The 24703-nt window shown below is 40.8% G+C and overlaps 1 protein-coding gene across 4 annotated transcripts in view; it reads left to right on the plus strand.

Annotated features, from left to right (window-relative positions):
- plxna4 (plexin A4) overlaps window positions 1-24703 on the plus strand; it is a 255363-nt gene that overhangs the window by 127547 nt on the left and 103113 nt on the right. For 3 of the 4 annotated variants that reach the window (XM_082509992.1, XM_082509991.1, XM_082509990.1), the window contains exon 4: window positions 9389-9517. In XM_082509992.1, coding sequence (XP_082366118.1) covers window positions 9389-9517 — 129 coding nt within the window. Of the gene's footprint in view, window positions 1-9388; window positions 9518-9608; window positions 9676-24703 lie in introns of those variants that run through there. The other variant, XM_082509993.1, reaches the window with a different exon arrangement.

The raw sequence follows: 24703 nt of genomic DNA on the forward strand, positions 1-24703 counted from the left end.
TTTCCTTTTGAGCATTTGCTGCTTTTTCATGTTTCCTCTGCTTCTCTAACATCAAGCTAACCATCTTTTGCTTTGTCACATGTCCAGTGTCCTGGGCCCTGCAATTCTCAGAGTGCGGACAAATGCCCATATACAGCATTTCCGTTTATGTCACACATAAACCATAGCCCTCAGAGTATAATACTTGTCTTCGTATACAGTACACTCTTCAATCGACTGTGAGCTACATCCATCCCGATGAGCTGCATCTGTAGCTCTGGTTTTCTGCAATGCTGTGTCAGCTGAAAGGCTTGGTTTGATACAATAGGCTGATATGGTGCCCTCACTTCTCCAGGGGGCATGTTGACTTCATTAATGGGTCCCAAAGCCTTTTAGCTCTCACACTATGGCCTCTGGTCTCAAAATATAATGGGGTTCACTCTACTCAGTGGCACTGCCACCAGGTTCCACCGCTAATAGAGACACGGGTGGTGATATGCCCTCATATTATGCTGTTGCCTTTGCCAGTCGCTGCAGCATAGGTTTCAGGAACAGCAGCTCTTATCACTGCAGACTAAATGAAGTAACATAGAACTTTAGGCGAAATGATAGCTTTGAATGACAAATATGCATATGGGCTTTCCTTGGCTAGTAATTTGTTTGCACTAATGAGGTAGGTCAGGTCCACCTTTCACATCTAATTTCCTGATATGACTCCAAATAAGACAGACTGGGTGATCCATAATGCAAGGGAAATTGCCAGAAGTAAAACAGTAGTCGACAAAGACATAAAGCTCGACATAAGCATATGAGATGGAGCAGCTGATGCCAACTGCAGAGAAAGAGCAAAGTATTTTTGCCCACTGGATCCCTCCTGCCCACTTCCACACAGACTTCAGCAACAATGAACACTAACCATATTCCAAGAGACTTTGTATTGAGTAATGAAGCAAAAAAAAAAAAAAGTCTTCAAGACATCTACATGTGTGAATGATCTTTAATCTAAAGACATGTAAGGCAATTGCAGACAGTGAATGGAAGATAACATGTAAAGTACAGAGTCCCAGCTGTGACAGAAGAGACCTTTCAGAAATTTCAGAATGGGCAGAGAAAAAGTAAATGAGATAAACTGAGTGAGACATCAGAAGTCAAGAGGTCACAAATGTTCTCTAGATTGAACTGGCCAAAAGCCTGCAGGTATTTTAGACAACCTCATGACTTAAAGATGGAGACAGAACAGCAGAGAGAGAGAGAGATGGAAAAAGAGCGGAGAAATAGCAGAGCCGGGAAATGAGTAACAAAAGCTGAGCTGTGAGCCCCCTGCCTGGTCACAGTGCTCTAAGGCAGCTCAAAATTGAAGGCAATGATAGTGAGGAAACCTGTCACTCATCCTTTGAAGCCACGGAGGCGATTGAGGGACGAGAGGAGAGCAGGGGGGAAAGTTAGGAAGCCTCCGGACACTTGTCCCCTTTCCAACACGATCATCTCCCACAATAACATTCTTGTCCTCCGCTTCTCTTCTTGCCTTCTCTATCTCTCAGCAGGTGGATAAGGTTAGATTAGTAGGCCACATGGGCCTGCAGGCTAACAGGTACCACACCTTAAATGCTACAGCGGTCAGTCACCGAACCAGGGGTCCCCCTGCAGCTCGGCCTGATTTAGTGTCAGATCTCAGGAGGGAGGTAGTTAAAATATTTACTGGAGTCGCATTAAGTGCACATATGCTATGTCTGATTCTGTGTTTAACTTCCCCTATTTATTACTTTATATTGCCACATCTATGTCATCTGCTACCTGCGTTTTAGTTTTCTAACCAGCAAGGAAATGGTCTGTGCTGTATTTGGATTGTGTGCAGGACAAGTCAGTCAGTTAAATCTAAAAGGTAGTTAATCCATTCATCTTCTTCTGCTTCAGGGTCATGATGGGGCAACAGGCAGGGTACACCCTGACGACCAGCTTAATCTGAACAGAACTGGAGCTATCAAAAAAAGACCAGCAATTGTTTTGGGGTTTTTAGTTTTTAATCGTGCCATGCCTCCTATTCCTAAACTGCCAAGCCAAAATAAATCATCTACAGAAAATTAACCCAAAGAAGTTTAAACTCAACGGGGGCGCCATTGTAGAAGTCGTATTTCTCCACATTTTTGACAATGGCCATGCAAATCTTTGTAGTTGCTTCCCCGCTAACAATGACATTTCCTTGATTTGCACCCACAAAGCACCTTCTCTCACAGAGAAGGCATCGGGGAAAGACATTAATTAAAATCCTGCTGTGTAGCAGATATGCCTAATTGCAAACATAAAACAGAGAATAGTGAATTAAAGCATAGAATGAGTTCAGTTCCAGTCAGTGGGGTTTTTTTTTTTTGCCAACTCATCCTCCAATACAGAGGCGCTGAGTTGAGAGGGGGGAAAAGATTTTAAATCTGTCTTTAATAAACCGAATGAATATTTTACTTCCATAAAGGAAAGCTGTAAACCACTGAGTCAGTGTTGTACCATTTGAATAAGTACAAGATGACTCTATTGTAGCTTGTCATAAAATATAAAATACGCTGCCAAAAGACAATGTAGATGTAGAAAGAAAAACCATAGCATTAGTAATTTATGTGTCACCTACAATACTTGTTGAAATGGAACAGATTTAGAGCGTCCTGGCCAGACATCATCTTCTCAGGATAAAACCACGTGTCTGTCTTTGATTGTCCCTAATAACTCTTGCTGGCAATAGCTAGCGGATCATATGAGATTTCTGTATTCTAACAATGCTGCACGACCAGCCTGGCATCCCACATTTGGGTGCGACATCCTTGTTAATACCCTGAGATTAATGTCAAATTATCTACACTCTCCCACTAGTGTTGCACCGGTCCATCTCGCCTCAAGCTAAATATCGAGGCACTGAATGTGGAAGTGCAGAGTTTTTTCTGGCATTGATTGACACTGAGAGATGGAGCCAGTCTGCCTCTAGCCCCCTTTCCTTCTGTTATTCTTTCTGCTCACCACCCCCCCCCCCCAAGTCCTCTTTTCTCTCAGTCTGCCATATGTTTTAGCGAGCTGGACAGATTTGGGCAATCAGACAGCCACCATTGTGTTACTGTCGGTATGAATAGAACGCGTGGAGAGACACATTGCCATTATGTAGTGACGATACGTTGCTTCTTCTTTTTTTTCCTGTCTCTTTCACCGTGAATGTTGCTCTCCCTTGTCTCTGTCTGTCTGCCTGTGTCTCTCTCTAGGCTCTTAATATATGTCCTGCGTTGCCTGGATGAATACCTAACACTCTGCTGTCTGCTTTAAAACAAGGGTGAAAACCTGAGCCTGAGTGTGGCAAGTCAGGCTGAGGTGTCTTTTGGCATTTGGCCGTATTGTGCTCTGTCCAGAATGTTTATGACTGATATCTAAAACTGGAAAAAGCTGAAGCTCCTATATACATGACCTGCAGACAACTTGATGGTGCTGCTTGTATTTTGTCATAGCTTTGAAAATACTTAGTTTGTAAAACCGACAGAATAAGTAAAGTGACAGAGAAAGTCTCTTATAGGGTAAATCTTTAAATGTACCTTGTGAAAATAGTACAAGGTCTCTTAATTAAATTAAATTGCTTCATATTTCAGTGAAGTGACACTAATAGGTGTATAAATCTGAATTCTTATTGACTTTATTCTATTTTTCCATTTAGCTTAGTTAGATTCTGTTACTTCCTGTTTTATTTTGAAGGATATTCCTTCATGTGGCTATCTGTACCTTTTCCTTTCTTGGTATCCAATGAAGCTATTTTCCCTTTATCTTAGGAGTTTCCCACTACTTTCCTGTAGCCACATTTGTTAAATATTCATCCTTAATCAATTTATTTAACTACCTCTGTTTTAAGTATATATTTATGTCTATCGACTAAAAAGAAGCATAAACAATGAAAACTAGCATTATTTTAGCATATCCAAAACACAAGGGTTCATGACCCTTTCAGCTGCAGAGATGCTGGCAGACCACTGAGTTTGCCCATATGCATGTTTCACAGGATTAGGGAAATTTCTGTCACAAATATTGTGGAAATTTAGTTTTGCCAGCATGCTGTATGACTTTGGATGACTTTCCGCTCCAGCCCACTCACCTCACTGTGGTTGCATGACACGTGTCAGACCGTAGTGATACTTTAGTCAGCAGCTTATTCTGGCTTCCCCTAGCAGCATGTTGGTCATGGTGTGTGTTCCAGCCATGGCCTGTTAGTGTGCCATGCAAAACAGACTGCAACTCTGTGTGACAAGCCTTCCTTTTGCCACCCCAAAATCCATGCCATAGTAGGAAAGGACACAAGTTTTTCAATCTCGCTCACTCTCCTTACTCATATTCAAAAAGTTTCCCTCCTGAAGTTTTTTGTTTGTTTCAGAAGCTCAATTTTAATAGTTTCCTCCCAAAGTCCATGTACACTCACTTTGTTTAGTGCAAAACATTCAACTTTTCATCGAGGTATGCAGAAGAGCTTTTCCAAATCCACAAGACACTGAACTTCGAGGCACATGGAAGTGGACTGCATAACCACTTCTGCCATCTTGGATGGTAGCATCAAGGTTTGGGATAAACAAGATGAATACGTGGATTCAATCTGCTTTGTGTCAGTAATTCAGGCTGCTGTTGGTGGAGTACTGGTGTGGGTGGTATTTTTCTGACACACTTTGGAGCCCTTATTATCAGTGATGATTGAGCATCGTTTAAACATCACAGCCTACCTGAGTATTGTTGCCGACCATGTCCATCCCTTTATGACCCCAGTTTTAACACATCGTGTCACAAAGCTCAAATCAACTCAAAGTGATTTCTTGAACATGAAAATGAGTTCACTGTAATTAAAAGGCCTCTGCAGTCTTCAGATCTTTTCCCAATAGAGCCCCTTTGGGATGTGATGGAGTGGGATTCATATCACTTAAGTGCAAATGACAGAACTGCAGCAACTGTGTGATGCTTTAATGCCAATTTGGATCATAATCTCAGAGGAATGTTTCAGCACCTTGTTAAATCTATACCATAAAGATTTTAAGCAGTTCTGGAGGCACAAGGGGATACAACTCAGTACCCAATAAAGTGGCCAGTAAGCATATGTCGTGTTAACTGGCTAGTGCAAATTGGTCATACACTGCAGGTGTGGGTGTGAGCGCTAATTGTTGACTGTGTCTCTGTGTTAGCCCTGTGATTGATTGGCAACAAGTGTGTTCCCCGCCTCTCGCTCAGTGTCAACTGGGATATGCTCCAGCTTCCAACTGTGACCCTCCAAGCAGGGAAAGCTAATGATGTGCTACCTTCAGTTTGCTCTAGGTAATGTGTTGTTATCTAGATATTGTGGTCGTACCCGTAGCGTCTCCATTTAATCACAGCAGTATTTTTATTTCTCTTGATGATTAACTAGTCTAGTCTTAACATGCGGACCAGCCTTCTCACCATTTGATGTAAAGTGGTTTCTACACAATCGCAGCCCAAGTTCACAGAGATTATCCCAAATCAATAGATGTTCTAAGATGTGTAACCAGAGGTACTGAATTTGAAAGGGCAATTTTTAGTGGAAGAGGGTTCCAGAGGGGCAACAGCATTATTGACTGCGGATATGGAAGGTGTCTGTTGATTCAGCCATGACACTACAAGCAGTCTGTGTCCCTCATATTGCAATAATATTATTTAGTGTATTTTTTCTTTACTGTCCTCTGATACATTTCTACAGCTTTTCCCTTTTTTTCTTATACAAAATAACCCTACACTTAACACACAGGGTTTATTTTTGAACATTATGCTTTTACCAGCCCGCAAGCATGCAGTTAGAGGAAATACCATACCTTCCATGTGCTTTTGTAGCATAGAGTGCCAATATGAGCAAACTGAGCAAGGGTAATCCTGTGGTTTTCACACCGGAACGAACGGCTTCCCCGTCTGTATCACACCTTCTGCTAGCTGTTAGCCCCATGGAGAGAGGGAAATGGTGACTTTAGGCATATGATTTTTCATGGACACAGTCAAGGCAGGAAGTACCATCTTCATATGATGTTCCGCTTGTTTTTCTCTGCACTCTGACTGTTTTATTAAATTATCTATAGCCGTTAGATGCATTCTTTTTGATCAGCACTGCACTCACATTCTGCTTATGCTTTTTTGGTGGATTGCAAATAAGACTGTAATAGTCGGGCCCAATAGCTTTAAAGGCCTATATAAAAATATTTTATATGCACTAAATGTATTCTTGAGACAGTATGATCACTGAGACAAGATCCTATTTGTGTCTCTACAACATTGTCACTGCAGAGCCGACTGCTCATAATAGCAGCTGTTGTAGTTGTCTGTCACAGCCACTAGGTGGATGCTATATCTGGACAAAGTAGTCACTCTGTGGAGGATTTTCCTATATGTGAACTGTGATGGTGTGAATCAGTTGCATGGTCCTCCTGGCACAGTCGGGAATATAAAAAAATATTGTATGCTCTGTGTGTGCGCCCTGAGTCAAAAGTGCCAGTAAATTTCCCGGCTCTTCCCAGAGTATCTCCTACAAGCATCTCCAGCCAGGAAGCCTGTATGTGTGCGTATAGGAGTGTGAAAGGGAGAGACAGTGAACTGCTAATGTTTCTACACACACAATCACTTGCATGTTCATGTTCATCTATATGTGGGCCTAGTGCATCCCTCACCTTCCCACTACTCTGAGGCAAAATGAAGTCTGTCTGGCAGTGAATGTCTATTGTGTAGTGCTAATGTGATAGCAGAGATTAGCATTGTAATCCATTTAGCATAGAACAGCTAATCCACTTTATTACTGTTGAAAAGGAATCTGATAATATTGGCTAGCACCAGTGTGGCTGCCTTAATGATTTGGGGCTGATGAAAAAAAAATACTTTAAGATATATTCATAATTACTGTCTCTGATAATGAATGTAGGATTAGTAGGTTCATAACAAACCATGTCATTAATTTTAGCATTTAATCAAGAAAATAAAAGTGGTATAGTAGTATGCTGTTTTGTTTGTTGAGTCTTTTTTTGTCTAATTATAAAGGACTTTTCATGCACTAAGTGGATATTTTATATTAATTCTTCTAAGAGCAGAGATTGATATAAAAGAAGATGAAGACAACTCTGTTTTAAAAGCTACAAACCCCTCTGTATGTGCCAATTATTGTACAAACAAGACCACTGGTCCTTGATTTAAATCAGTCTTTCTCCCTTGTGCGTTCCCCTCTGGTCCCAGTGTGACTAAACCAGCTAGCGTTGCATTCTTGCAGACGTGCTCCATGCTCCCTGGTGGCTCGTTTGTTTTGTTGGTGGTCAGATTGAGGGATAATATACAGGAACTTCCCCTTGAAGCCTCTTCGCTCCTTGGTGACTGTGGATCTCTCCCAACACAATAAAACTCTACATCCAGTGACCGCTATAGACTGTCAGCCCTTTAACTCTACACAGCAAATGACTTGAGACCTTTATCACATGCTGTTGAGGTAAACTGATACATGTTTCCATGCATGCACATGCACAAATGATGAATGCTGTGCGTATATGCTTTGCACCTAAAATTAACATCCCCAATTGGGCAGATTAGATAACCCCACCTGCTGAATTGAGCTCTGGCTTACAAGAAAGTTTCTTTCTTCTTGCCTCCTTCTCTTCTTTCTTTCTCTCCTATTTGCCTTCTGTTCCTTTCTTTGCAACTGACCCTGCATACAATGGCTCCCAGTGGAAAAAAAGAACTCAAGGTTCTTTGAGATCGAGGTCACTACACGAGCCAAGCAGGAGGCTGAAAAAAAAGAGAGAGGAAGGAGAATGAATGAGAAACAAAAAAGGAGGGAGAGTGGGGTGAAGTCGGGGTTAAACAAGGTGTCTGTTTAAAGAAATGCGATGTTGTGAAATGGGATATCAGTAGAAACAGCAGGACAGGGCAGCACTTAAGCTGCAGCCAGTATACTTATAGTAGGTTTCTTTCTTTGCTCTACAATAGTTGACTGTCAAAGCAAAGACAAAAAGAAAGTTGCTTTGAACTATAAAGAGCTGCAGATTTTTTGGTTTTTGTTATGTAGAGAGTAAAGGAAAAGTAGAACCAACTAACATTGTCACTTACTATAAAGAACATCCTGATTGAGTTTCTTAACATTACCTTAAAAGTTTAGTGATGGAAATTCAAAGGCATGAGAGAGAGAAAAACTTAGAGTAATTTCCTCAAAATCCATCTTAAGATGAAGTTTAAAAAACGTAAATGCCCACTAGTCCTTTTTATCCAGCCTTTAACAAAGATAACCACCTTTTATTGAACGGTTCAGTCAGGCTACTTGACCTGAAAGAGACTTTAACTTGAGGTGTATCAGGTTATGATATTCAGACAGAACACAGAGTATGATGTCCTAGGGTTATTATAATTAATCAAAAATTGACTCATCTGTCTAGTCGACCATCTGCTTCCTATCCAATTATCTCCTGTTTATGCCTGTTACCTGTGAACCCGTAAGTGCTGAAGAGCACAAAGAACTACCAAGAGTCATCACAACTTTAACAAGACTTAGTTCACACCTGTCAAAAAAACCCAGAAAGGGCTGTGCGTGTGTGTCTGTGTGTGTTTGTCTATTCTATTGGGTGCTGAAAGTTGCTTAGTTAGGTAGAGTCAGGACTTTGTGTTACTGGAAAAATGGAGCCAGAGGACAAGATTTGGAAAGGATCATTTGCAGCACACACAATCAATCTGATTGTGTGTGTGTGTGTGTGTGTGTGTGTGTGTGTGTGTGTGTGTGTGTGTGTGTGTGTGTGTGTGTGTGTAAGAGAGAGAGAGAGAGAGAAACAAAATGTAAGCAGATGTTCTGGCACAACCCAGACCACTTCCATCACATCAGCAAGTGTGCGTGGGCTCAATTCCATGCACTTTCTGCTGAATAAACTCACCTAGGGGCCCATAGACCACACCTCTTGCCCAGATGCCTTATTACCATAATCACTTTTGAATGGCTTAAACTGTGATAGAGAAAGATGTCCTTCTCAGCAACAGCACCGACAGCCTTGATGCAAGGCAAAAATCCCAAGTCAGTATATCCTGGGCAGTTTAGCTAATAAAAACATCCAAAATTACCTTTTAAATGATTCCTTCATTTGTATTTGCACGCTTTGTTGTCCTAGATACCACCTTTGTTCCACTGCCAAGTCCTTCCTGGAAGGCAACCGTTTTCTCTCCTGTGTTTCTTATTTGCACCTCAGCTGTTCTTTATTTCGATGTTATGTCTTTAGCCATTTACTCAGTTACACATTTATGTAATTGGACTTAGCAGTTGATTCATGTGAAGTTTTAATGTCATGATTGCAGTACCCATGAGCGCAATGGTTGTGAAAGAGTGATTGAAAATGTATAATAAATGCAGTATGTTAATCTTTTAATGTGCTTCTCTTCTCGTTTTTAGATTCGTGTAGATGGCTCCTCCCGTGCCCTTCAGTATGAGACTGTGCAGGCTGTGGAGAATGGACCCATCCTCAGAGACATGGCCTTCTCTTCTGACCATCACTACCTCTATGTCATGTCTGAGACCCAGGTCAGACACACAAACAAACACATACATCAAAACTCCTCCCTGCTGACTCAGTATCATAACCACTGGCATTTATCATTTTCTTATGTCACAGGGTAGAATAACCTTTGGTATGGCAATAGAGGATTTCATTACAGCCTGACTAGAGGAGGGAAGAGGATTAGATGGACCATTGGATGTTGTGACCATGTCTTTTTATAGAAACAGGCTGTGAGGGTAGAGCTGGAGTGAATAAATGTGTTGAATTATGGCGAGAGAGAAGAGTGGTCTTAGTCCACTTTGGTGTGTGCTGGTGTGTGTATGTCTGAGCAGGCAGATTCACACATCTCTCTTGGTACCTTTGATGACATGGAATGTGGAGTGAAATAGCAGCACTCTATGTAATGGACACAGACACAGAGTCGGCGAACACCTATCAGAGGCAAAACCTTGCCAAAATAGCACCACGAAAAGTCACGTGAATGGACACCTCCCTGACTGGCTGACTATGTTAGATGTTCACGTTCTCTTTATATTCACCACAAAACACAGGCATGGACTTGTATCGTAATTTACATGTACAAAAGCATGATGACCAAAGCAAGGTCACAATCATAAAACGACAAATTCATTTACAGTCAAAGAAATAAGCACACATTTTGCTTAACTGAAGCTACCAATAGTAGCTTAATTATCAATACAGCATTAAAATAACTGAAAAATCTGTTGACATACTGATGGATACTTACAGATACTGTAGATTCATTTCAAATTCCATTTTAATTATATAGTGCTAAATCAAGAACACCAGTCACCTCATTGCACAATGATTCATATTTGAAGGTAAAGACCCTACAATAATACATTAAAATTGCCAACAATCAGTTGAGCCACAATGAGCAAACACTTGGGATGTGGGATGGAAAAACTCCCTTTTAAAACGAAGGAACTTCTGGGAGAACCAGGCTCAGGCTCTCACCCCTCACCCCAACTGTTGGGGTGAGAGGAAAGAAACGGGACAATGCAGAAGAGAAATATTATATAGAATAGTAAAAAGCTCCTTATATATCTCAACAAGATCATACTTTTTTTTTAAACTTTGGCCTAACAATGCACCAACAATAAAGGTAATGGGCCACACCTCTTAGTCTTTGAACTCAGCTTTAATTTTAGTCCCATTGCCACAGGTGAATAAAATCACGCACCCAGCAATGCATTCTGCCTTTAAAATCATGAAGAATGGGTCATTTGGGGAGAATTTGTGCTCCTGTAATAGGATCCCACAATTGTAACAAGTCAGTTTTTTGGAAAGTGGATATATTTTTGGACCCACAGCAATTCGAATTGACAGACGACATAACGTTATGGGAGCAGGATTACAGAGTGCTGAGGCGCAGAGTTCCACACCTCATCTGGTGTTAACATCACCACAAAAGTTATGAGCTGGGAGCTTCACATCATGGGTTTCCATGGCCAAGCAGCTCCTGTAAGGGCAATCTGCAGGTGACTCAGTGCTTTTGCCGATGTAGCGCATCAGCACCTCAGAACTGCATCTAATTGCAGCATTTATTTAGTTACATTTAACCGCTGCAACACTTTCCACGAGGCACTGTTAGCAATTAAATCATAAAGGCCAAATCAAGCCACCAGTGAATCGCTGTCTCTGTTTGCTGTTCATTATTAATGCGACTGTTAGAAATAATTTTGCAGGAGCTCTGAAGTACGGATAATGTGCATATCATTCCCTCTCTCACGCTCGCTCTCTCGCCGCTTTATCTCCTGCCACCCACAATCACAGAAGGCCACTGCTGTTTTGTTGGCATCAGTTGTTACCCCTGCACATTGTTTGTAGCTTCCAGAGGATTATAGACCTCTCTGGCACCGTGGAAGTGTCACTATTTACTAATGTAGTGCATTGCAATTTGTTTGTGTGTATGTGTGTGTGTGTGTGTGTGAATGCGTGTGTAAATGTGTGCACATTTTAAGTGGCCAGATTATCGTGATAACCTTTTAAAATATCAGTGAGTTGAAGGTGCCCTTTCAGATGGTGCTCTCATTGCCTCTCCTCGTCAGCCCATCTGTAGAGCGAGCGGGAAAGCAAAGGAACACAAGTGAGCAAAATAAGGACATTTAGGATGTTATTTGTCACGGCATCCAATTACTACTCTTTTGTGCAAATCTGTTAACCAGCAGTGTGAGAATTTGTGTTTTATTTCCCTTTCTCTTAGATTGTAGTCCATGTAATTGGCTTTATAAAAAATAGTACAGATTAACAAATGAATTATTAAAAATATTTGACTTCCATTTTTTTTACCCTCACTAACCCTCGTTAGATTTCTTTATGTCTCGCTTTTATTGCACAACATCGTGTTACAAATTTAGTATTTTTTTTAATTTGCATGCCAATTAGCTTATATTGAAAAAAAGAAGCATGGAGTGGAGTATTTTTTGTCCTGTAGTCGTTGTGCGTGTGTGCTTTATGTCTGTGTTTGCGTGTGTGTGTCTGCATAAGGCCTTGGTAATAATTAGTCTATTAGCCCAGTTGCGGCGCTAACCTACACTAACTGTTTGGGAGGAACATTTGGGAATTACCATACATACAAATAGAGAAAGCAGTTAATGAACACCCCACATGGAATATGCAGATAAATACACAGATAAATCCAGTGCACAAACACACATTCTTCTTTAGTCCTGAAGTGTTTATAGAAAAGGATGAGACATACAACTAAGAGTAACTTTGTTTCATTTATTTGCTTTATGTTTGAGCAACACCTTCATAGGTTAGCGCTATTTTAAGTCCATTATTGATGTTCTATTTCAATGTAATACCTCAGTGTGTCCTAAGTAAGCAGTATAAACTAGCTATTTGTAATTCTCAATGTCGATTAGACAGCTAAAATATGCAACTTTGCCATCACTGTCCTGATTTTTCTGTGAATCAGAGCTGTTTCCAAGTGCCTTCAATTAGTGAAGGAGATGAACCTAAATTCTTGCATGTGAAATGTCGAGAACATGTCGCAACAGTATTTTGAAATTATAGTTTTGCACAGCATGTCTTTTTTTTTTTCTCAGCAAGTTAGTTCTTGAAGATTTTCCTGCAATGTCTAGTTGAACTGTTTCCTGTCACGCCATTGCTTCAGGCCAAAACAGCTTTTCATAAGTCGTCTACAAACTCAAACAAAGATATAATCTGACATAATACATGTTTGTTTTTATTTATCACACATTTAATCAACAAATAAATTACCCGCATAAGATTTGCCATTAACATACATGACATTACTTTGCTTTTGTCCTTAATGCAGATCTGCTGCTTCAACGTAAAAGAATTGGCGCCTGATTTTTATTCGCAGATTGCCTTAAATTTCTTGGCTGTCAGCCTTAACAGTTAGTGCCAAGTTCAAAGGGCATGTTGTGGTCACCCTAGCACACCGCAGTGCTGGCTACCACGCTATTTGCTGGATCACTGGGGCAGTTTAAAATAACATCCAGCGTACACATACACATTTGCCAATTCCCAGGAGTGTCAAACGCTATTAAAACAGCTCGAGTTGGTCAATAGCAACAGGCCACCTGCTGTTTCTGGGGCCTGGGACACAGATACTCAAAGACGGAGAGTATGATATTTGAAAAGAAGGAGAAATACAAAAAGGGATAGAAGGAGAAGACCAAGGGTGCCCACAACAGGAGGCCAGAACAAAGCTGGTCGATGTAGCTGGACCCATACTGTGCATAGCCTTGAATTACTCCCCTTCTTATTGGCGATGCCCGACCAAGAGGGGGGATACCTCTGGATTCTGGCTGCTGTGTGAACTCGGCACCGAACAGTGAAGGTCAAATACTTATACTGGAGGAGAAGACGCAGAGAAAGAGCATTAAAAATTAATTTAAAGCTCACTTCTTTTGTCAAAAGTAAAGAAGAAGTTAATAAGAATGATTCTTATTGTACTACATTTGGCACACAAAATACAAAGTGTGTTAGTATGGTATTTGGGCATGACATGCTGAAATAATTGGTTGCTCTGTTTTGGGATTGAGTCTCCAGAACTGGCAGGATCAAACCCCAATGTTTAAACCTTTCTCTCATTTGGGTTGTTGGAAGTGGAGAGGATTATCTAGCAAATCTTATATAGTTGCTCGGTTTGGTTGAGATGTCATCACTGTAAAGGAGATAACATAAGCGTGTTGTGCGCTTTGCTGAGAAGGTGGTTGGCTGCAGACTCCCATCTCTGCAGGACCTGTACACCTCCAGGACACTGGGGCGTGCAGCTCGGATCTCAGCTGACCCTTCTCACCCTGGACACAGTCTGTTTGACCTGCTCCCCTCAGGCAGGAGGCTCCGGTCCATTCGCACCAGAACCTCTCGCCATAAGAACAGTTTCTTCCCCTCTGCTGTTGAACACATGAACAATAACCGTATGACTGTTCCCACCACTAACACATGACCCTACGCTGTGTTCACTGCATCATTCCATGTTTGGCACTGATCACCACCTGCACTCATGTATATATCATGTATATATCTATCTATCTACTTAGCACTTTTAATTCTTATTCTTATTTTTATTTTTCATGTCTATTTAAGAGTAATTTATAACAGTATGTTTGCACTGAAGCACCGCAGCAATTTCCTAATGTTGTAAACCTGCTCAACATTTGGCAATAAAACCCATTCTGATTCTGATAACACACAAGTCACATAATCGTAACATTAAGCGTATCATTATGAGGGACGAGACCTCTCCTAGAAGAAGATACAGTAGAAATGGATTCAAGCAGAGGCTTTGAGGTTTGAGATTCTGCTGGAAGTAAAGTTGACCTGAATAAAGCTGAACTACTTTGTTGCTCATATTTCTCTTTCACACAATTTACAATGAAGACAACTTATACAAAGATGGGAAAAGGCTCTGGAAGCTTCGTCTGTCTATTAATGCTAGAGAGATCCACTCTTTGTTCCCCCAGCAATCATCACTCTGAAATCACACCGGGAATGAAAGAAAGCAAACATGAATAGTTGGGCCTTATAATGATTCTGCAGCCCAGTGTTTTTTTTCTTTATCCTTGACAGAACGTGTGTATTGGTATCTGCTATTTAACTAGCAGAGCCATCTTCAGTGTAAAGGTGAATATTGTCACTCTCATTGCAAAGAAAAAGAAAAACCCAGCCAAGGATGACAGCAGAAAATTAACAGTAGCTATAAAGTCTCTGTGCAGAATTACAGTTTAATTTAAAAGTGCATTTAAAGTAATGATTACTTTTTAAGTGTGTCACGCTGTATTTATAGTCTTTTTGTCTTGCCTAAATCAGTTGGCAATTAACTGTAATCAATTATAAATAAGTTACAATGGGGCAGAACTACTGGAACATCTTGGCAGAGAAGTATAAATCAGCCTTCAGGGTTTGACTATCGTGCTGAGAGTCACACTATACCCTGCTTGTCTGTGTCAAATTATACACTCATTAGAGAAGGAAGCTGGCCAAACACTTAGACAAACACACATTCTCACGCTGTATTGTGTGTTCTCAAAATGATGTCGACATTGTATTTCTTTCGTGTCCTTGCGTGTTTTATTTATTCATTTTGCTGCCTTTTCCTGCCTCTTTGCTCCATCTTGTGACTGTGTGATGTTTGTTAGTCTTGTTTTATTTCAGGGTTACAGAATTTGCCTCTTGTTGCCCCTGATATTTTCTCAAATGAAAGTACATGAGGGCTCAGTCTTTTGTGTTTTCTCTTGTCCCCCCTTCCGTTCCATCTGTATCCCATTTCTAACTGTATCTGATTCCCCATTGTCATTTAAACCAAGCACCATCCCCCAATCTCCCACCGCCCCCATTCCCCCCCCCAATTCCATACTAGTAAAGTAATCTGTCATCCCTGCCTTCCCCTCATTAATTCAGTGATTGGCTGTCCTTTAATTGGATCTTCTTTTCACTCACACATACGCACACATGTGCACACGCGCATGCACAAGTCATCCTATTAGTGGGCTAAATAGGTGTTCTGGTATAAAGGGGACAGTTAGATTATAGAACTGGGTGTCATTATGGATGCTAAGGTTGCAGTTTGAGTGACAAGGGCAGGTCAATCCCACTGTTAATATGAGCTGGTAGCGTAGTCCGTTATTATGTTGCTATTCTGTTAACACTGGTTCATCTGTCAACTACACCTGGGTAGAATGAATGAGGAGGTGTCACTGGATCTCCGGGATCATTTCACCATTAGTGAAAGGGAGTTGAAGTGCACACCACACAGCAACATTTTTAGTAAAAGCTATAAATATATTCGTTGCCCCTCTGAAGTGATGAATTGTGACTAGTTCTGATATAAAAAGCTTATTTTAACGCATACATTCTTTCTTTTCCATATTTAATAAATAAAGGTCATCCAATCAAAGAGAGGGATCTCGTTGCATTAATCTTGCAAGCTTTCCATTAATGGCTTTGGTGAAATGCACAGAATCATAACTTTTAATTATAACAAGAATATGGTACATGTCCACAAACACTACGGCTAAGTCTGTGGCCCTGAAACTGTGATCTTTGTTTGACTCGGGAAAAATTAAATTAAATCAAACGAATGTGTTTTGAATAGGAAAATAAAGAAGGCAAAGCTGAAGCTAAGTCGGATCTTTTTTTAATGACTGAAAAATTGTGGCGTGTGGTGCGGGAATCTTTTTCAGCTTTTGAAGTGGTTCATGCCAGAAAAAATGCTGAGAACCACTGCTCTAAGTAGGGTTTTATGTCAGTTGGAGTAAAAACAACTTGGATCCAATCAGGAGAATGGAATTTCTATTAATATGATTTTAATGGCAAAGCACATTAGTCAGCAGCTGACTGTGCCAAGCCTTGACATGTGTTTGAGGGCATTCGAGAGCTGTTCCAGAGGTTGTTTGCTGTGTCTTTTTCTTTCAATTCATCTTTTAGTGTTCCCATAGCTATACCATTACCCTACAGCAAACACAGCAAATGCATTAACTTATCCTGCCAGCCACTGAGCTGTGAGCCAGTGGTTAGATTGTTTTCTGCCATGTTCCTAAATTGCCCTCGTGCTTGGGTATTTCTTTTCCCCACCTATACTAAAGCTTCTCATTCAGCATATAAACCGTTGCTGGAAAGTACTGTGACTTCCACGCTCATTGTGCTAAATTATTTATGTTCACCGTAGCAAATGTAGATCTGTAAGTGTGAATTATTGAAAATGTGTACCATAGTGGGTGAGATCGTTCAAAGTCAAATGGATTTTTTTTTTTACCCCCATCCCCCCCAAGGGAAATCCGACAAGCCAATTTGTAGAAGTATTGCGCCTTTGCATCTCATCCAAGACGTTTAGTACAAGCGTCCTTTAATTTTTGTCAGCAGGAAACTTTCTACCACATCTCTTGGAATTTGGCTTCTCTCACCTCTCTAGTGTGCAGATGGAAGTTACGAGGGTGTTTAGATGTGCATATTATGTTGTCTCCCAGTTTAGCTACAGGCACATTGTGGTCTAACAAGGCAAGTGAAGAGAGCTGATATGTCGCGATCACTGCTGCCTGACAAGCTTCTGAAAAATGTCAATAAAGTGGGGCAGACAAGGTTGAAGCGAACTCTTCCCTGATACAAAGTCCCATTTTTAATGTTACCCCGTTCTTCTTTCTCCCGTTGTCTCACTTGTTAACTTTTTCCCTGTTGCAGTATGTTTCTCAGTCTGTTTTCACAGTCTTGTTCAACTAATTTCTGCAAGGACATCACTAAATAAAAGAAGACAGAAATTCGATTTTTTTTAAAAATTGTCATTCAAGTGAGTCACCATCATCTCTGAGCGTCTTGGCTACTGGAAATAGTCCAAACAGTGCACTCCTTCTTCATGATACAGGCCTTATTTTATCCAAGGGCCCAATGACGCATTCTGTGCAGATTTAGACTCTGTGCAAGTACTTTTTTTGTGTTTACTGACCAACATGTATGAGGTGCCGTAAGGGACATTATTACTGAAACGCTCTCACACACACAACTGAAACGCTCTCACACACACTACTGAAATTTTAGCTCTCACACACACAACTGAAACACTCACACACACTACTGAAACGCTCTCACACACACTACTGAAACGCTCTCACACACACTACTGAAACGCTCTCACACACACTACTGAAATTTTAGCTCTCACACACACTACTGAAACGCTCTCACACACACTACTGAAACGCTCTCACACACACTACTGAAACGCTCTCACACACACTACTGAAATTTTAGCTCTCACACACACTACTGAAATTTTAGCTCTCACACACACTACTGAAACGCTCTCACACACACTACTGAAACGCTCTCACACACACTACTGAAACGCTCTCACACACACTACTGAAACGCTCTCACACACACACTACTGAAATTTTAGCCCTCACACACACTACTGAAACGCCCTCACACACACTACTGAAACGCTCTCACACACTACTGAAACGCTCTCACACACACTACTGAAACGCTCTCACACACACTACTGAAACGCTCTCACACACACTACTGAAACGCTCTCACACACACTACTGAAATTTTAGCTCTCACACACACTACTGAAACGCTCTCACACACACTACTGAAACGCTCTCACACACACTACTGAAATTTTAGCTCTCACACACACTACTGAAACGCTCTCACACACACTACTGAAACGCTCTCACACACACTACTGAAATTTTAGCTCTCACACACACTACTGAAACGCCCTCACACACACTACTGAAACGCTCTCACACACACTACTGAAACGCTCTCACACACACAACTGAAACGCTCTCACACACACTACTGAAATTTTAGCTCTCACACACACAACTGAAACGCTCTCACACACACTACTGAAATTTTAGCTCTCACACACACTACTGAAACGCTCTCACACACACTACTGAAATTTTAGCTCTCACACACACTACTGAAACGCTCTCACACACACTACTGAAACGCTCTCACACACACTACTGAAATTTTAGCTCTCACACACACTACTGAAACGCTCTCACACACACTACTGAAACGCTCTCACACACACAACTGAAACGCTCTCACACACACTACTGAAATTTTAGCTCTCACACACACAACTGAAACGCTCTCACACACACAACTGAAACGCTCTCACACACACTACTGAAATTTTAGCTCTCACACACACTACTGAAACGCTCTCACACACACTACTGAAATTTTAGCTCTCACACACACTACTGAAATTTTAGCTCTCACACACACTACTGAAACGCTCTCACACACACTACTGAAATTTTAGCTCTCACACACACTACTGAAACGCTCTCACACACACTACTGAAACGCTCTCACACACACTACTGAAACTTTAGCTCTCACACACACTACTGAAACGCTCTCACACACACTACTGAAATTTTAGCTCTCACACACACTACTGAAACGCTCTCACACACACTACTGAAACGCTCTCACACACACTACTGAAACGCTCTCACACACACTACTGAAATTTTAGCTCTCACACACACTACTGAAACGCTCTCACACACACTACTGAAACGCTCTCACACACACTACTGAAACGCTCTCACACACACTACTGAAACTTTAGCTCTCACACACACTACTGAAACGCTCTCACACACACTACTGAAACGCTCTCACACACACTACTGAAACGCTCTCACACACACTACTGAAATTTTAGCTCTCACACACACTACTGAAACGCTCTCACACACACTACTGAAACGCTCTCACACACACTACTGAAACGCCCTCACACACACTACTGAAACGCTCTCACACACACTACTGAAATTTTAGCTCTCACACACACTACTGAAACGCTCTCACACACACTACTGAAACGCCCTCACACACACTACTGAAACGCTCTCACACACACTACTGAAACGCTCTCACACACACTACTGAAACGCTCTCACACACACTACTGAAATTTTAGCTCTCACACACACTACTGAAACGCTCTCACACACACTACTGAAACGCTCTCACACACACTACTGAAATTTTAGCTCTCACACACACTACTGAAATTTTAGCTCTCACACACACTACTGAAACGCTCTCACACACACTACTGAAACGCTCTCACACACACTACTGAAATTTTAGCTCTCACACACACTACTGAAACGCCCTCACACACACTACTGAAACGCTCTCACACACACTACTGAAATTTTAGCTCTCTCACACACTACTGAAATTTTAGCTCTCACACACACTACTGAAACGCTCTCACACACACTACTGAAATTTTAGCTCTCACACACACTACTGAAATTTTAGCTCTCACACACACTACTGAAACGCTCTCACACACACTACTGAAACGCTCTCACACACTACTGAAACGCTCTCACACACACTACTGAAACGCTCTCACACACACTACTGAAATTTTAGCTCTCACGCACACTACTGAAACGCTCTCACACACACTACTGAAACGCTCTCACACACTACTGAAACGCTCTCACACACACAACTGAAACGCTCTCACACACTACTGAAACGATCTCACACACACTACTGAAACGCTCTCACACACTACTGAAACGCTCTCACACACACTACTGAAATTTTAGCTCTCACACACACTACTGAAACGCTCTCACACACACAACTGAAATTTTAGCTCTCACGCACACTACTGAAACGCTCTCACACACACAACTGAAACGCTCTCACACACACAACTGAAATTTTAGCTCTCACGCACACTACTGAAACGCTCTCACACACACAACTGAAACGCTCTCACACACACTACTGAAACGCTCTCACACACACTACTGAAACGCTCTCACACACACCACTGAAACCAGAGGCATTTCTGCTGAACAGGAAGTTGTTTCCTGACAAGGAAACTGATGGAAAAAGTGGTATATTTCAAAACACTACAAGGATTTCTACTCAGCAACCTGCTAGTACAGCAGTCCCCAACCTTTTTTGCGCCACGTAAACAATCTAAAAATAAAAAAACGATAAATACCATGAAAACCATAAATAGAAATGTGTTCGAATTTTTGTGGAGGAATAAAACCCATTACATAGAAAGATCTCAGCTTGTGAAGGGATACAATAAAGGTGGTATCAAAACTCCAGAATTGGAATTTATGGTTGGCACCCTTAGAATTAAATGGTTAAAATCTTGTCTGTCACAGCCAGACTCTACTTAGCTCCACATCCCATGATTCTTGTTTAATAAAATAGTATACAGGATTAGAATTTATTCGAAATGTGATTTTGCGGCAAATAAAATCCCCATAAAGATATCAAACTTTATAAAACAGACGTTGCATTTTTGGGAAAATGAGATTTACCCACAACTTCTCCCCATAATTCAACCTTATGGAATAATAGGGTAATAACACTTAATCAAAAATCAATTTTCAAGAGTGACTGGTTTGAACAAAAATATTATATTCATAACAGATTTGTTGGATGATAACGGTGTCATTCTAAGTTACACAGACTTTTCAGAAAAATATTGTCTAAACTGTTCTCAAAGAGAATATAACAAATTTTGTGAACTGGTCCCACTGCCTCTGCTTCATTTGATTAAAATTTTTATGATATACAATAATTTCTCATCAGTGCTCCCAAATTTATTGCTAGGGCAATGTCAGCTGTTTGATAAAAATGCAATAAGAAATTTGTTAGTAGTTTCTTCAAAGACAAAATATTTCATAGTTACAACAGAATGGTTACATGGCATGGTTCTAATTTAGTTATTTCATATACACTGGATAAAGCATACTAAAAATTTATGAAATAGCCTATTCTACCTAAAGTTAAAGAAACACACTTTAAACAAAACTAATACTGTGGCAGAATTTCTAAAAAAAGAGATTTGGCTTTGAGGTGGATCAGTGTTCTTTTTGTACTGATGAAAATGAAACCCTAGAACATCTTTTTTTCCCCTATGCCCTATCAGACAATGTATTTGGTGCAACTTAAAAAATTGGATTTCCCTAAATATTAATGATGTGCCACTGTTTGAATTACATCATAATTTTTTTTATATGGATCATCTAGCATTGGATGTCTCAGACATTATTAACATCATCATACTTTTGAGTAAATATCATATCCATTGTGCTAAATGGAGGATCGCTAAGCCTTCTCTCCCTGGTTTTATTGATGATTTTAAGATATTTTTCTTTGCTAAAAAAAGACAAAAAGCACATATGCCAAAAAAATAACCAGGATAATGCACGTCTCCCGCTATTCTAAATTTTGACTTATGCTGAGGCTAATATATTGTTAAGTAATGCAGCTGTCTCACTAAGGTCCAGAATCGATTTGTTCCACGATTCGATTCAATTCAATTCGATTTGATTATGGGGAATTTTGACAGTCAGAAATATTATAATTCAGATCAGTACATTTACATATTTTTGTATTTAAAAAAAGGAAGCTGACACACGCAAGACTTTATCAAAGGTGTGAGCATCACAGCAGATGCCTTTGTGTCAAAGTAGCTGAAGATAAAACACATAAAAACATGAAGGTGGTTTTCCTGGCCTGGGATTTTATAAAAAATATTCTGCAGTACATCAAAAACGAAAGAAAACCATTAATCAACATATGAACGTTACCTCTGACGTTACAGCGGTTTTATTAGAGACACGGCTAACGTTTTGCATTTTGCATAATTTAAAAAAGTTTAAATTTATTCAGTATTGAACGGCAGAAATTAGGTTTTCTTTTCGGAAGTATGTAAAATGAAAAAAAAAAAACAGCAGCTGACAGCGCTGTAAACAACAGTAGACTTGTGCATAACAAGCAAGCGAATAATACAGAAAACAGATTTTTAGATGGGAAACTGTTCTTGAAGTACAGAGAGAGAGAAAGAGAGAGAGAGGGCTGTGCATGACGTGCGATTTTATCGTGGTGGAAGCAAAACAGTGAGGGAATTCATGACGATGTTTATGTGAAGCGCAGTTTGGATCTTCTTTTGCTGCTGGTTCAGTCAATATTGTTTGGAGAGAGATCAAACTAACAGCTTTAGAATCGGCGCAAAAACGGCGTGAAAACAAAGCGCGGACCTGCCGACAGATCAGAGTCAGCGAGCTGTCGGCTTTCAGCCCCGACCGTGTCCGTGCTGTCGAGAAAGGCGACATCTCACTGATTCTGATCCGCGGGTCCGCGCTGTGTGTTTACGTCTTTGTGCAGAAGCCGTGTACCTGCTCTCATTTACTGTCTTAGCTGTTTGGTGGTTGTTGAAATTTTGTGAGGTTTCACCAGAGATTCTGGCATTTCGGGTAAAATAAATTTATATTAAAAAATCGATTCAGGATTTTAATGAATCGATTTCACGTTATCCAAGCCAGAATCGATTTTAATCAATAAATCGATTATAAAAACCCACCCCTAACTAACAGGTTGCTGAGTAGACATCTGTGTAGTGGTTTGTTTGAAATCTAACACTTTTTCCTTCAGTTTCCTTGTCAAGAATTAACTTCCTGTTTAACTGAAATGCCTTCCTGTTCAACTGAAATGCCTTCCTGTTTAACTGAAATGCCTTCCTGTTCAACTGAAATGCCTTCCTGTTTAACTGAAACACCTTCCTGTTTAACTGAAATGCCTTCCTGTTCAACTGAAATAACTTGGTTTTTCAGTAGTGTGTGTGAGAGCGTTTCAGTAGTGTGTGTGAGAGCTAAAATTTCAGTAGTGTGTGTGAGAGCGTTTCAGTTGTGTGTGTGAGAGCGTTTCAGTAGTGTGTGTGAGAGCTAAAATTTCAGTAGTGTGTGAGAGCGTTTCAGTAGTGTGTGTGAGAGCTAAAATTTCAGTAGTGTGTGTGAGAGCGTTTCAGTAGTGTGTGTGAGAGCTAAAATTTCAGTAGTGTGTGTGAGAGCGTTTCAGTTGTGTGTGTGAGAGCTAAAATTTCAGTTGTGTGTGTGAGAGCTAAAATTTCAGTAGTGTGTGTGAGAGCTAAAATTTCAGTAGTGTGTGTGAGAGCGTTTCAGTTGTGTGTGTGAGAGCGTTTCAGTTGTGTGTGTGAGAGCGTTTCAGTTGTGTGTGTGAGAGCGTTTCAGTAGTGTGTGTGAGAGCGTTTCAGTAGTGTGTGTGAGAGCTAAAATTTCAGTAGTGTGTGTGAGAGCTAAAATTTCAGTAGTGTGTGTGAGAGCTAAAATTTCAGTAGTGTGTGTGAGAGCGTTTCAGTAGTGTGTGTGAGAGCTAAAATTTCAGTAGTGTGTGTGAGAGCGTTTCAGTTGTGTGTGTGAGAGCTAAAATTTCAGTAGTGTGTGTGAGAGCGTTTCAGTAGTGTGTGTGAGAGCGTTTCAGTTGTGTGTGTGAGAGCGTTTCAGTAGTGTGTGTGAGAGCTAAAATTTCAGTAGTGTGTGTGAGAGCGTTTCAGTTGTGTGTGTGAGAGCTAAAATTTCAGTAGTGTGTGTGAGAGCGTTTCAGTAGTGTGTGTGAGAGCTAAAATTTCAGTAGTGTGTGTGAGAGCGTTTCAGTTGTGTGTGTGAGAGCGTAAATTTCAGTAGTGTGTGTGAGAGCGTTTCAGTTGTGTGTGTGAGAGCGTTTCAGTAGTGTGTGTGAGAGCGTTTCAGTAGTGTGTGTGAGAGCTAAAATTTCAGTAGTGTGTGTGAGAGCGTTTCAGTTGTGTGTGTGAGAGCGTAAATTTCAGTAGTGTGTGTGAGAGCGTTTCAGTTGTGTGTGTGAGAGCGTTTCAGTAGTGTGTGTGAGAGCGTTTCAGTTGTGTGTGTGAGAGCGTTTCAGTAGTGTGTGTGAGAGCGTTTCAGTAGTGTGTGTGAGAGCGTTTCAGTAGTGTGTGTGAGAGCTAAAATTTCAGTAGTGTGTGTGAGAGCGTTTCAGTTGTGTGTGTGAGAGCGTTTCAGTAGTGTGTGTGAGAGCTAAAATTTCAGTAGTGTGTGTGAGAGCGTTTCAGTTGTGTGTGTGAGAGCGTTTCAGTTGTGTGTGTGAGAGCTAAAATTTCAGTAGTGTGTGTGAGAGCGTTTCAGTAGTGTGTGTGAGAGCGTTTCAGTAGTGTGTGTGAGAGCGTTTCAGTTGTGTGTGTGAGAGCGTTTCAGTAGTGTGTGTGTGAGAGCGTTTCAGTAGTGTGTGTGTGAGAGCGTTTCAGTAGTGTGTGTGAGAGCGTTTCAGTAGTGTGTGTGAGAGCGTTTCAGTAGTGTGTGTGAGAGCGTTTCAGTAGTGTGTGTGAGAGCTAAAATTTC

The sequence above is a fragment of the Aulonocara stuartgranti genome, assembly GCF_965226115.1.
Source record: "Aulonocara stuartgranti genome assembly, chromosome: 17".
Classification (NCBI taxonomy): domain Eukaryota; kingdom Metazoa; phylum Chordata; class Actinopteri; order Cichliformes; family Cichlidae; genus Aulonocara; species Aulonocara stuartgranti.